The 15,590-nt window shown below is 37.6% G+C and overlaps 1 protein-coding gene across 3 annotated transcripts in view; it reads left to right on the forward strand.

The window, feature by feature from the left end:
* LOC114143853 (MICOS complex subunit mic25a-like) overlaps positions 1–15,590 on the forward strand; it is a 71,814-nt gene that overhangs the window by 27,137 nt on the left and 29,087 nt on the right. For all 3 annotated transcript variants that reach the window (XM_028016213.1, XM_028016221.1, XM_028016229.1), the window contains one exon: positions 6,064–6,134. In XM_028016213.1, the coding sequence (XP_027872014.1) occupies positions 6,064–6,134 (71 nt within the window). The remainder of the gene's footprint in view (positions 1–6,063; positions 6,135–15,590) is intronic.

Genomic DNA, 15,590 nt, shown 5'->3' on the forward strand with positions numbered 1-15,590 from the left:
ATTCACAGATTACAAAAAGTTGGGAATGAAACAAGTTAGGGATGAAATGGTACTTTCAGCCACTCTTGAGTAGGGCTGTAATTCATCGACTACCTCGATTATTACAATTTCTCGAGGCAAATTATCTGCCTCGAATCTTTGTTAAATTATGTTTTAATATTCAGTGCCAAGTGTTTCGACCGGATAACTGATTGTTGCACCGTCAATGAGTTGCTGAAGATTGCTGGCTGTTGGCACAATGCAGAGGGACCAGATGTCGCCTTTCCCGTGGACGTGTCCAGTTTGTCATGTTGGGGACGGAGAGGCTTCCTTAAAGCATCTGGTGTGATGCGCGGAACACAACAGCCTTTCTCCAAGAGCTGCTGCTTTCTTCTTTTTATTATTAAATTTAATACAATTTCAAATTTTTGCGTAATTTCTTGTAGGTTGTTTTAAAAAATGAGCTGTTATTACTGCAGGTCAGTTTTCTAAGCTACAAAAAAGTAATTGTTAGGGATGCAAAAATATGGAAAATTTGGGCTGATATTGACATCCAATATTAATACTGCTATTATGGCAGTATTTACCAATGTTTCATTTTATTATTATTTTTTAAATAATCATCAGAATAATCAATAGATGACTTGATTACTAAAATAATCATTTACAACAGCCCTACTGTTGAGCTATAGAGGTCTGTCTTGGATTACCAATCAGATAAAAGCATGTCTGTTTTAAATTTCTTACTCCTAATTTTCTCGTGCACTGGTGTTTTTATGAGGGGTTGACATTTTCTAACTTCCAGGCCCCACCATTTAATATCTAATTCCTCCTTTTTTTCTCTCCTGTTTCTCTCACTGGTGGTCTTGCTGTCTTTCTGACTCTTTCGCACACACTCCTGTCATAATGGAGCGTATTTTGAATCTTGTGGAAATAGAGCGTACAGAAAGAGATAATAATCCTCCTCCAAGTCTGACAGGTTGCTTGACAGGCTGTCAGGAAGGCCTCTTCGAAGAGCACTGGAAATATCTGCACACTAAACACACATCCACTGCTTTCTTCCAAATCAAACGCAGTGGCACTCCTTTTATTTGTGACCAGGCAGCGAGGGGGCTGGTGGGGATTCCTGCATGGAAAGGTGCAGACACTTCCTTATTGTTGAGCTTCCAACATTTGGGAGGTTGTTGTATTAACTACCATTCTGTTCCAGCAGACGTCGTATGCTAACCTTAAATCATGTCTTCATTATAAAACGAAGAGATATACATTTTGGCAGCTTATCCTCCCACGCAAAATTGAAAATTTAGTGCACATCCTCATGTGAATGTGTATATTTATGCATATACTGATGACATATTGCAGATATTGTGTGATCCCGACAAGATGGAGACATTCTGGCCTTTTGATCAATACCTCGAGTTCCCCGCACTCCCCCTCCAAAGCACCATATTAAAACTTGACTTTTCTGCTGTGCTGCACTTTCTTATGGAAATGCACCCACTCTGGGCCTTATGCACACCAAGTCAAAGTTGAACGCTTTCATCCCGTAAAAAGCTATCTGCTCAATATGCTGCACCGAAAGCTTCGGATCTGCTTATTACTTTAGCTTGTTAGCAGCGTTTCCACCGAGGCTGCACCCCATCTGGAGATGAAGATATGAGTTTCATAATAAGTTAATGGTACTAAACATTGCAGAGCTGCTGCTGACATTCCTGTTGCCTCATTATTTTGTCCTGGGCTAAAGAAGTACTTGTGCATTCCTCAAACGGTGGTAAACACCCACAGTGAAGTCTCTGCAGCAGCCTTTATTAAAGTCTGAAGAGTCCAGAAGAAGGTGCTGAGAGACAATAAAAGCACTTGAAAATTATTTTGATGCTAATGTGAATTTGTACGAAAAATACCTTTCCCAATTTTGTCTGCTACCTTGTGATGCACTTACACACACCGTTCAGGCATAACGTTATGACCATGATGGAAAGTGAATAACACTGTTATCTCTTCATCTCAGCATCTGTTAGTCGGTGCAGCAGCTGCAGGGATCATGTCGTGTCGGCCAGGTGACAGAGTTTTTCCAAAACTTCCTCTTCTGGGTGCTTCAAGTCTGCAGTGTTGTTGTTGATTTCATCAAATCAAAGGTTTACAATTGTGGACTTAGGTCCACCCAAACGTTTTGCACAGCTGAATGGTTGCCATGGAGATTAAGATTTCAACACTCCAGGTATGTTTATGATGAGGGAATAACTTTATAATGTGATGTAAATGTCAGAAAAGTTCATTTTATATAATACTGGCCCTTTAAAAGCATACTAAACTCTAGATCCTGATCAGTCTTTTCCGTACATAGTAGACTACTTGTTAGTGGGCCGTTTTCTCCATGGTTACTAATGATTAGACCTGTACCTTCTCCATAAGGCAATATTTGAGTGCTTACTTTAGTTACTAAGGAAGTAAGTAAGGAGATTTTACTAGTAATCTCCTTACCTAGTAAAAATGTTCAGTGTAAATCTGATTACACAGAGGGCTGCCAGTCCTGATGGCTGCTATCCATCGGCGTAGCTTTCCTCATCAAAAGGTTTACAATAAAATGACAAGTTTGGTTTGTAAACCAAATAGTAAACCGCGCAGCGCGCTATGACAATATTTATGGTATCAAACAGTATCAAAAGCTGTTTTGACGCCATCATGGCTTTCTGAAGAGCGTGGCATGACGTCCAAAGGGATAGTAGGAAGAAGAAGCTTTCAAGCCCTCTTCCCCATTCTGATGCTCCCTTTGAGCATCAGCAACTTGTTTTCACCAAGCCTAGACACATGAATGGACCGAGTTGCTGAAATGTTGCTTGATGAGTGCAGATGTTTACATGACCTTGAATAGCTACAGTACTTTTGATAACACAGTGCAAGCATATCGCGCAGGACGCAAAACAACATAATGACACAAAGACATAGTGTGTGCAAACATCAGCCCATGTACAGTAGAGGCCAGGGTCGAAGTGAAAAACTCATTTTGTGTTGTTCAGTGAGCGCTGCTGCTGCAGTCAGGTCAAGCAGAGAAAAGGAGGGTGTGAGGGGGTTAAAAGCCTCTGCACACCTTTAGAACTGTTTCCGAAAGATCAAAGAATGTCTGCATATGTACTGTATATGAGAGGGAGAGATGGAGGAGGAACACAGACAGGAGAGTGAGAGAAATGAGACCTTGAGAGTTTTTGGATCTGCCTGAAGAGCATAATTTGTTCAATCTGAAGTTTTCTCCCAGGTTTCATCACAAATCTGTTCATTTATTGGTTTTTGTTCTTCCATAAGCTTTTATATTAGGAACCTCATTAGTATTCCTCTCTGTTACCTGTGTGACGGTCTTTATTTTGTTTGACTGGTATGCCTTTCTACAGTAATTGCAGCAATTTTTGATGAATTCCTAACATTATTAGAAATTAACCGAAGAAACAAATATGTCTAATTGGTTTAGAAACTGGGGGATCCACGCCGAATTTCCCCATGTATAATATTTCAGAGGCGTGCTCCTGTAGGTGTAGGTTGGTTGCAAACATGTGTAGACAGCTGGTGAAAATTATTGCTTGCAATCATAATCAGTGGGGAAGCAGAAATCTGTTTGGCTATTGATGGCTGATGAATGCAAAGTACAGCTGCTTCCACCTTTTCACATCTAACGAGCTTCTTGACTCCCTGTGTCAGTTTTGTTCTTCTCTGGCTCTACGTACTTGTTTATAATATTCCACGCCTTTGAATTTCCCTCCTTTTTAAGAAGTCTTAGCTGTTAATCAGTCTTTTTAAGATGCTCCACTTATTAGCGTCTTTTTGTTTTTCCCCAAAGCGCGTCAAAAACCGCAACACTGTCACGTAGTCTGGAGTTTGAAAGGGAAATGGATAAAATACCCTTATGGGGCTGCTGCAATGCTAAATGCTTTAGTGTTTAAATACATCGTACAGGAGAACAATGACACTTTAGAAAGGAGTAAAGGGTGGAGTTTATTAGTTTGTTTGTAGGGGTAAAAGAAGCAAAAAAATACATGAACAGACATTTCACACTACTTACAGTATAATGGTTAAATGTTATGCTTAAATTAGACAATAATGGGGTGCAGGTGGAATATTATTTTTAGTCGATGCATCAAGGGAACAAAGATTTAGATCTAGGAAACATTTCTAGTTTTAAGCATTTTATTGATCAAAACATTTGAGTGCCTCTAACTTGGCTAAATGCTAGTGTCATTTAGCCAAGTTAGCAAGTTAGCATTTAGCTAAATGCTAGGTAATTCAGCTTCCCATGCTGCATTTGCTCTTGAATATTTTAGATATGCTTTCTGAAAAAAACAAATAGGCAAAATTTTTCCTGATAATTTAAAGTTATGTTCCACAGAAAAGTCTGCGAATCTGCCAATACTGAACCATGAATAGATAGAGCTAATTGAGTTGTATTGACATTTCATGCAGCTACATTGTAACTGGTTTGTAGCACTTCAAAGTGCAAAACAAGAAACGGGATTAAGAAATTTACTGAAAAAGATCTTAATCAAGGCCAGGATGGAAAAACAAAACTACAATAAGTGTCCAGAGAAAGACACAATGCTACATCTGCAGAAGACTCTTAAAGACCACAAACATTTCATTTATTGCTTTTTTTTCTTATGTCATGGCCTGAAATTGATGTAGGTGTTTGGAGCGTAGGATCCTTAGTATCAATGTTTGGACCAAGTAAGTAAAGTTTATTTATAAAGCGCTTTTCACAGACATAAAATCACAAAGCGCTGTGCAATAAAAATCAACCTTAAAACCATACAAAACATAAAACCAACTGAAGAAACTCAGTAAAATCAAGAGATAAAAGCCTCGGAAAATAAAAATGTACTTGTGGTGCAGACCTTCAACTGCTTTAGACAGGCGTCTGTTTAGTACATTATCAAATATCTAGTTACTTAACACACAGATGCAGCTCTGTGTCGAATAATGGTGAAAATTCACACTGTACTTCCTTGTGGTTCTGTTCTGAAGGAGCATGTATAATCAACAACAAAAGTAGTCTGAGCACGGAGCCCTGAGGTGCTCCTGGAGTAACTTAAAACCAAGAAGGACATCTATGAATGATTTACATGAATCAACTCAGGTCTGCCTATAGTTAAAACCTGGTGAAGTTTATTTAATATAATCTCCGCCATAAAACATTGTAATCTTTTACCAAAACAGGAATCTCTTTATTTTACATGATTTTTTTCATTAATATTTTCACATATTGCATTTATTAATTCAATTTATACCCATAGCTTTTACTTTTTCTCCTCTTTTTTTATACTACCTGCCTTGCAGTGCTTTCAGTTTTATTTTTCCTCCACATTTTTCTTTCCAAGATGGTGCAGTTTGCTGGGTAAATATTTGGGGGGATGCTGCGTGTTGAAAGGCCTAAGCTCGGGGGATCTGCAGAGGAGAGGCTGCAGTTGTTGTGGATTAGCTGATTGTTTTTTCATAATACCACTGCCGGCATGCACAACTTTTGGTCCTCACCAGACAGACTGCAAAGGCAGAAATCTTGATTTTTCTACAAAAAAGAATAAAAATGTATGAGTAATGCAGCTTATCAGTGCCGAGATTTAGTTTTACAGCAAGGGACTGGAATTGCTAAGTCTTATTCAGGTTGCATGTAGAAATCTTCAACATTCTGTTAGTTTTATGATAAAGAAATGCTATTAAGTTGAGTTGTTTTGGTCTGTAGCCTGGAATGAGGGAAAATGGAATAGAGAGAGATAAAAGAAAGCAGCTGTAGATGAGCAAAAGAAAATTTCAAGGAAACAAAATAAAAGGTGGAAATGAGCAAAAGCAAGGGAATTATAAGATAAAAAAATGTGAGTTGTTTTTAAAAAGTGTGAATATTTCATCTGATATGTTATTAATGTTGTTTACTGGGCAAACATTCCACTTCAGGGGTTCTCTCTGCGCAAATCAACAAAAAAAAATGTGATGTGTTTATTTCCCTTCTGCCTGTTCAAAAGACAAACAAATGCATCTCTCTAATAATCTGACTAACAATCATTTTCTTTCTGTCTCTTTTTGTTGTTTTGGCAAAAATCTCTGTAGAATTTTGAGAGATTCAAGGAGAGTAAAGATCAATTCCACCAAGCCGCCTCAGTGACAGAAGCAAGCTTCAGGTGAGAAGTGCACACAAATCATCCAAAATGCCCTCGCTTTTCCCGAGTCATCATCCCAACAGAGAAAGTTTGACAAATATGTCTGAGTATGCACACACTCATTCCTGCCTATGTGCACTTTAACAACCACAAACCCAATTTGTAGCTACAAAAGCTGGGAAATATTATAGCCTGCAGCCTCTGGAAACACTCTACCAACATCCGCATGCAGAATTGCATTAACCCAACAGACTAATGAATACCGTGAGGCAGCTATTTAAAAAAAATTTTTTTTGTCTTACCTACTTAAATGTTTACAGTCTCTGGAGCAAACTAACCCGGGTGATAAATGTTTTAATTGGTTGCTTTAATTAAACAGAATTCAACAATAGCCTGTTTCACCATCCTCACTTCTCACTCTGGAAGTGTAATGAGCCACAGCCGGAAAAAAGATACCTAATTATTGCCACTGCAGAGTACAACACACAAATTTAATTGCCATTAGAGACCAGACCTTGACTTGTTGTTAAACGACAAGAGCCCTCAAAATGAAAAAAGCCAAAAAGCTGAAGTCCTCAGAGAAACTACAAGGAAGTGTTCTCGTCTCTGAGGGCGGGCTTTTCTGCTTTTGGGTTAATTTTTCACTTTATATTAATGAAGTTCTCCCCATGTTGCTGAGCAGAGATGATTTTTAATTTGTTTCTTTTTAAATTTTTATTCTATTTTTTGCTGTGACTTTGAATGCTCTTTATTTAGTTGTTTCCATCTTTCTTAATAAAAAAAATATTTAACAATAGAAAGTCCAGTACATGCACTACTCACAAAAATTTCAGAATATTTGGCTTAAAACTTATGGCACTACATTTACGGATAACATAAAGACGTCATGTTACGATTATATTATAGAATAAAAGTACAACATTTAAGGAGAAGCATACAATTAGGATTTCCTGAAAGTTCAAACAATGTAACTGGAAGAAAAGCCTTCAATGGTGGAGAGTAGGCCTCCTGTTGTTGTCAATGCCTCTATCTCATGCTGTTCACAGGTCGACTTATTGTCTGGTGAGACATGGCATCCCACTTTTCTTGAAGGGCAAAAATGTCACAATTCAGAGACAACAAATATACCACAAATAAGCACCTATGGTATGAAACTCCTGTAGCTGCAGTCTATATATCTGAGTCACATAACTTAACCTCATTCACTCACCTCTGAACGTTGAGTGCTTGAAGCTGCTCCAAACTGCCAACCTTTTTTCTGACTCGATAACTCGACTATTTATCTGACAACTGGGAGGCATTTAGTATTGGAACGTTGAACTTTCAGCCCAACATGGTCAAGCACTCATTTGACAGCAAAAAGTAACTTCCTCTGTCTCTATACAGAGAAAATTTTACATTCTTCTTCTCAGTGGACATGCAATATATGAAATAGAAGTTTAATAGAAACATAGAAGTCTAGTTTTTTTTTTCAAAGTCCTTTATAGTTTTTACATGATTAAAAGTCAGTCTTCTATTGGAAATTATTGTGCTCTTATGTTAAAAACAGCAGATCTTTTCCAGTTGTCACAGTGGACTGTCTCTATAACCAGCCCTTTCCTTGTAACACAGAACATTGGACAGACAAATAGTCCATTATTTTACTCCTGGAAATGTAAGCAAACGTTCTCTGCAGATCCCACTGTGACCACAGATTGAATGAGCATGATCCATTTTTCACTCGTTTGACTGCAGAGCACATCAGGTACATATATAATAGCCCAACGGTCTGCCAGGCACCTTAAACATTGTGATGCAGGTTTTGTCACCTAGCAGATCCTTAAGCTAAAGTGTGTAGTTCTGGTCCTATGCAACTGGTGTCTGGCATGTTTCTGAATGTTCATCTGTGGTCAAACACATGAATCAAATAGTTGCTCAGACTACCACTAGGTTCTGCAGAGCCCTGTGTATGACCCATCCATTTAAATCAAGTGTTTACAATAAAAATATATGTAAAACATGACATTGACCGAACACGTCTCATTAGTTTTCACCATCTATACCAATGCTTTACCTCTATGTTCTGGTATATAAGTCTGTGCTGTGTGGCGATTCACTAGTTAATCGTTGCACTAGAAACTGTGCTCTCTTGAACAGTAAGTTTGAGTGAGTTGCATGTTTGTGGGGATGCTTTCATCTATGTGCTGAGTTGAGAACAGGGTTTGCAACTCGCTGTGCTCAGAATGTCAAAAATCAGTGGAGCATAACCAGAACAGCTACAGTAACATTTCCAGCCTTTCTTTTTCTGACTTTCTGTACATTTCTTCTTTGTTCCACCTTACAAACTCTCTAGCAACTTATTTTTGGTATTAATAATTTCAAAAAATTAAAAGTCGAGAAGTTATGTTGCACTGATTATTAAGTATTTAGACCAGAGCGATTCTAAGTTCTTAATGCAGACATTGAGTCTGCACTGATCTTTACACAGATTAATTTTCATTATCTACATTTCCTATCATGAGTTTTTTGCTTTTAGTCAAGCAGATTGAAATGTTTTGAAAAATTTGCCCTTTAGCAGTGGTGTGCATATTTTATTCTGAATTTTTCATCAATTTTACTCTGATTAATTTTGATGGAAATGTGGTTTTGATGCAAGGACTATTTTGCTTTCATTACTGTAAGTTGTTTAAAATATAAGGATCAAAATAAATAACATATTTTCTCAACATTTAATACAATAAAATAATGCAGGATTCCCAAACTTTTGCATGCCAGGGCCTTCCAAACAGCACTAGCTTCTGGCTGGGGCCCTTCTGTACAAACCAACAGACAATCCTACAAAATCTGTAAGAAACATCAACTTTTACAATATTTTTCTACTTTTATGCTGTGTTCTCAATAATTATTGCGTTTGTCTATCATAAATGCTGCCTCACCTCACTGATTGTCACCTAGCGTAGCTGACCATGTTCTGCTAGCTTGAGGAGCAAAGCAGCTTGATAAATTCGACTGGCAGCCAATCAAAAGGATATATGATGTCAAATAGAGATTTTATTATTAAAAATTGATATTTTCTGATTAAAAATTGTTCATTTTTTTTGTTTTGTTTGTTATATATATTTTTCTCATCTTCCTTCCTCCTGGTGCCTCTAAAGCTACATGTACAGATTGCCTAGTGGCCGACTGCTGACTGAACCAAATACCTGAAAGTCAGACTAACATCGTAGAAAAATAATAAAAAACACATTTTAGAAATTGAGTTTGTGGTGGTTCTGCCATTTTAACTTAACAACCATGAATCCCTTAAAGACCTGGTGCAGAATGTTCTCTCCCTAAGAAATATCTGTCATGTGAAGATGACAAAGTACATCTAGCTGTTGATTTACAAAATAAAAAGAATTGACTTGCCCCATTCCTGTTGTGTTTCTAGAGGATATGTTGCATGTGAATGTGTCAGGAGGAAATCTTTCTCTCCAGAGCATAAAGCATTAGAATAAGGCCAAAACGAGTCGGGCAGATGCCCATGTCAGACTGGCCAGGTTATCATCCGAGCCATCCTAACTAGACCAGCTGTCTGTTATAGCGGTGTTGGAACAAGGCTTAATAGCAGCCTGTGTCAGATAGACTCCCAGCCTCTGTCAAGGATACGATTGTGCAGCAGTAGCTCTGCAAACACCGCAAACATCGGCAAGCTAAATCAACAGCCCTGGTTAAAGAATGCCTTCTACTTATGATTCAATCTAACAAACATGCTTCAGTTATATATTTTGAAGGAAATTTTAAGTCACGGTTCCCTGAGTGGGATCTTGTATGCTGAATTGTAACAATTTTCTGGGATTTTTTGGGTTTGTTTGTTTTTTGACATGTTTTGGAGTCAAAATGTTATAGTTTTATGCCAAGCATCTGAGCCTGTCACTTCATCCATCCAAATCAGTTTCTGCAGACATGAAACATAAATGTGAAAAGTCTTAAAATAAGGCATCTATTTTTTTTACTTGTTTATGGAATTGAAAGCAAACTTTCTTGTTACATTATATACTACCAGCTCCCTCAGTGTAGTGCATCTTTAACAATGCATCTTTACCGAGGTCTTGTGTTTACTGTATGAGCTGAGTGTGATTTATTCTCCTCAGCTCTGGAAGCAACTCCCAGAAAACCTAAGATGTTCACAAACGGCTGATTTTTTTTGAGTCAGAACTAAAAATATTATTGCAGATTTCCATAACGATTTAATTTTTCTGTCCTTGTTTGGACTGGTTTCTGAAAGGAGTCCAGTGGAAAACCTGGTATTCATGGAAGTTAGGAACCAAAACTGCCTGCGTATAATTGAAATCTATGAATATTTGAAACCTCCTTTAGAAAGACTTATAACTGCTTCTTCCCCACACAAAGTTAATTCTGTCTTGTTGTCCACTTGGAGCCTGTAAACAAACAAACACCTTCCGATTATTCAGACACTAAGCTAACCTACAGAATGCTGCTCCCCTCTTCTCCCTCATTAATGCACCAGTTTTCAGCTTTGCTTCACCATTTCAGAAGGGTTTTCTAATAATCAGTTAGCTTATCAGTGATTAGCAGCATCACTATTGATGCAGAGGACTAGCAGATGATGATAATAAGCCTCTGAAGAAAAATTGCATCTTTCTACAGTGTTTTTAAACTGGATGAAATGTTTGTGTATTGCATGAAATTGTGTTTATCTTTGGGAAAACAAAGGAATTTGTATGTGATCCCAAACTTTTGAATTGTTGGGTGAAAAAGTTGATGAGTTTCACGAGTTAAGGAATTAACTAACTAAAAAATAAACTGTAAAAGTTTTCAAAAGTCTTAGATGTAACTTAATGTCACCCTTTCCAATATACATGATAAATCATCTGTGTTTTTTCCCAGCTTAATGTATTATATATTCTGTACAATTCAACTATAAACCAAAACCAACAATAAAAAATGAATCTGCAATAAACAACTACTGTCTTAGTAAGGTTCTCCAAACATTAACGTAATTACAGTATGTTAACTGTGGCTTTCACAGAGCAAAACAAAAAACCTTTTTTTTTTATTCCCCACAATTTATGAAAAGACAAGGTGTTATGGTGTTACGTCACACTAGGCAAAAACTGTTGAGAAGATTGACGGCAGCTTTTCAGAAGCTGCAGAAACTTCACATTCATACCTATTTAAAGTGGTTTAAAACTTTGTGGGAGGATGTATTGTGGTTCAACCAAGCTTATCGTTATTAAAACACAGCATCATCAAGGGATAACCAAAGTAAAAAAAAACTGTGATAGAAGCATCATCACATTCTGGGGTTGTTTTTCTTCAGATGGAACTGGGAGCTCAGAAAACGTTGGATGAAATTAGCTAAAGTTACAAATACATTTTGACAGCACAAGATCCCACAAGCTGATAAATTTAGAAGGATTTTGCAAATATTATCAAGTCAACATGGGATGGTAATAGATGCTACCTAAGAAGTAGATTTTAGGCTTATGGCCCGGGCCTGACCCAAACCCAACCTGACATTTGTGCGAGGCCAAAATGATTTGCTTGATGGTCAGATTAGGTCAAACTTGGGCTTCTGTGGCCGATTTATTAAGATCAGAAAATGAACAGCACAGAGAAAATTAAGCAGAAATGCACAGTATAAAGTATAAAGATAGTTAATCTACTTGTATATACTGTAGTCTATATAGAGGAGTAGAGAGTTTATTCTTTTGAAGAACTAAAGAAATTAAGGTGCAGAAGTTAATTAGACTGTAACAAGCACAGCACACTGCACAAAACACATGCAGCTGCATCCTGTTCCACTCCTATCAGTCACACATCCCAGAAGTTTTGCACCTGACTCACCCTGCAGGGGCAAAAAGGAGAGGGAAGACATTAAACAACAAAACTGATTTATCCATAAAGTTACACTGCTTCCTCAAATTATAGCCTGAAAACAAAAGCAGTAAAATCTTAACAAAAAAAATATATCTGGTTTACTTTGGACTCTGGCCTCTAATGAAAGTTAGTCAGATTGCATCGGGCTCAGACACAATGTCTATGGGTTTGGATTAGGCTTAATGGTTTCTGAGACTGGATTTAAACTTTACAGTAAAGACTATGAAATTGAGTCACTTGTTGTTTCATTAAAGTGTTAAATTAAGGGTCTGCACCTTATGTTACCAGGTTATTTAAACTTTTTGTTTCCTATATTTTTCCTCAAATGATTGTTTTGTGAAAAAAACTGTCTAAAATTATTATTTTCTAATCTTTAAACCCAAAGGCCTGTACACATCTGTAAGGTTGTGTGGAGTACGAGATCATTTTCATGCTCACACAGTTTGGATAATCAATATTTAATTGAATTTTAATGGCAGAATAATGATCCTTGAAAGTTGCTCTCAACAATTCATCATTTTCGAAAATTACCAGTAACTCTTTCTGGTCTTTCCTCATGTCAGTGGGCAGAATACAAAAAAATCATTACAACATGATTTGTTTTGTTAAATGCGGGCCCATTCATTCATCTCAGCCGTTGTTGTGACCTCCTCGTATACGTTTACAAGAGGCAAAGTGAAGTCTGAGCACCAGTATATAGAAGACCCTCTTTCCCTGGCTGTGGATGCGATAAATACGGAGGGATGGTAGAGGATGATTGAAGGAGTGTACAGATACAAGATAGAGGAGGAGAGGATGTGTACCTTCAGTCAATTGAAAAGCTGTCAAGGTGCAGGTGCATACAAGCTACAAGCTGAAGATAAGAAGCAGCCCTTTCTCTCTAGCTGTTTTCTACTTCACCTTTCCTGCGCTCCCTCTTGTTAACATCTTTCCCTTTCTCTTTTTCACCACAGCACCGGGATTAATCAGACCAGTAATGGTAAAGCAGTCTGTTCGGGAATCCTGAGCGTCCAGCATGTCAAAAGTCAATTCCTGCCTCAGTAGATAAGACAGAGCCTGTTTGCCTGGCTATATGGTTTTATATGTGGATCCATTTAGTAGTTTGCACATCTTGGCTTTTACAAATCAGTACAAAATGTTACATTCTTTCCTATTCAAACTCGGCAAATTGGAATTTACAAAAACAAATGCATCTGCTATAAATTTGAGATTTGACTTTTGTAAAAGTTGAATTTAAAAGTAATCAATCTGAAGTCAGAGCCAGCAGGTAATTAACCCAGTTTAACGAGAGGCTAAAGTTGTCAAAGTGTAATTAGTCAATTTACACACTTCAGTAATACCATGAAGAAAGAAAATAACAATAAAAAGTAATTATTTGTAATTCATTGTTATCCCCTTTTAATTAAAAGTACAATGTCAACAAAGCAAATCTTAAAAAATACAGAACAAGATTTTCAGGTTAATGGTTAAACACAGTGAAACATTCAGGTGACATTTGATTTCAAAGAAAAATGGCTTGGTCACAATTAAATGAAGGTACTTATCAGTGTGTGAATTCAACAAGGACATTACTATCTACAATATACGTATATTAGTGCTGAAATGTGAGTATTTTTTCAGCAGCACTAAGGAGGAACTGTGTTCACCTGCTGATGCCAGTTCATATTATGTACAGCTGAAGAGTCTCTCTTTTTTCATCAGGAGAACGGATCGTCTCACCGTGTTCTGTCTGACTCTTTGTCAATAAGAGAGTTGACCCAAGTCCAGATTTTTATATCTGTAAATCTCCCTAAAGAATACATGGATATACATTTTTTCTCCGACTAGGGTTGGCTAGTGATGTATAATTACTGTGTGTAATTTAAGGTAGTTTCAGAAGACTTTTTTGTTTGTCTTTTTTTTAATTTCCTGAAATGGCATCATAGAACAAAACAATCTAAGCAACTCCTACACAGATAAACAAATGAAAAGTTTATTAAAATGATATAAATGTTACAGAACCAGCACATCCTTATTATATTAGAGATCAGCCTACCTCATTCAGTCTGCACACACCATGCAGCAGGATGCAGCATTTCCAGCTGATCCCATCCAAGGTTCTGCTTGTAGTCCAGGGAGAGATTCATATTTTTTATTATCTTATACTCACAGAATCTCCATGATTTTCACTCAGTCTGCTTTTATCCTTTGAGAACCACTGTTTCCCAAGTTTAGATTTAAGATTTGGGTCATGAACTGGGTTCAGCATGTACGTATGTGCTGTTTCACTTTAAGCAATGAGAGTTTAAAGAACTAAAGCAAAAATGTGACTTTTCTTTTGGTGAACACTATTGCGTATGTTTTCTTGCTCTTTTAACACTGGCCTAAATCTGTATGGATTTACTCAAAGATGTCAAGTGGATTAATTTCACCTGAAATTAGTGGGAGAGAAGGAGGAACAGCATGGTGTTAAAATTCTAAATCAATCTTCTTTTTATTCTACTTTTCATCTAAGCCAGTGGTGCCCAAAGTGGGTCCTGGAGGGCTGGCATCATGCATGTTTTTGTTCTCTCCCTGGTTTAAGGCACCTGGACCAAATGATGTCTCATTAAAAGGCCTAAGAAGAACATTGATTTGTTAAAAAGGTTTACCTCCACCAGGAAGAGAACGAAAACATGCAGGATGCCGGCCCTCAAGGACCCACTTTGGGCACCACTGATCTAAGCAGTGAGACTTTTTTGTAATAGTTTGAAGTAGTCTTGATAAATCAGTCAGCAGTAGGTTTTTAATGTTTTTTACTGGCTTTTTATTTACTCATTTGCAATTTCACAGTGGATAAATAAGTCTGAGCCATAAAAAGTGCCTCTGTGCGTCAATACGATCTGAAAATTGTGCCTTTACAAAATCTAAGCAAAGACCTGAGACAGAACCTGAGTGCCTCTACTCCTTTGGAGATGTCAAGTCTTGGGTGTTAAGGTGTCAACTGTCAAACCGTCTCTCAAACCCACACAAAAAACATACTCAGCAGTACTTGTGTTATATACTAGTGTAAGCGGAGCAGACGTGGATTGTTTCAAGCCCTGTAACACATACAGTACATACCCACAGGAGCAAAGGAGGCTGGTGTGAACTGGAACTGTGAGCAAGGTGTGATGTATGGCTGCTGCAGTCATACAGTGTGTGAGGACAGACACAAAACACAGACTGACAGATCCCTGTTTTATCTGACTGGTGAACTGGGCTTTAACAATAGTTGTATAAATTTGTAGCATTTTAAGAGCCTGATAAATATTAGTTAGCATTCGCAAGACTGAATTATCCATAAGTCCAGTTATTGTTGCCTAACATGGTCGACTCTGTTGGTGTTTAAACTTAGCAGGGACCCTTTGAGTTGTTTATTTAGTGTGAAATAAATCACACTTTAACAAATTTATGTCCTGAGATTAGAATCACCCTTAACTATTTTTAACCCTCCTGAGGTTTTAAGAGATGAGGTCAGTTAGACTCTGATCTTTTTACCATGTGCGCGGTCCGGCGAGGTCACACTGGGTGCGTTTTTACAAGGTTTTTTAGTGTGGTTTCAGGAACTGATGGTTTGACAGGAAAACCCTACCTGCTTCCCCGCTGTCCCACCGT

The sequence above is a fragment of the Xiphophorus couchianus genome, chromosome 1 (assembly GCF_001444195.1).
Source record: "Xiphophorus couchianus chromosome 1, X_couchianus-1.0, whole genome shotgun sequence".
Lineage (NCBI taxonomy): Eukaryota > Metazoa > Chordata > Actinopteri > Cyprinodontiformes > Poeciliidae > Xiphophorus > Xiphophorus couchianus.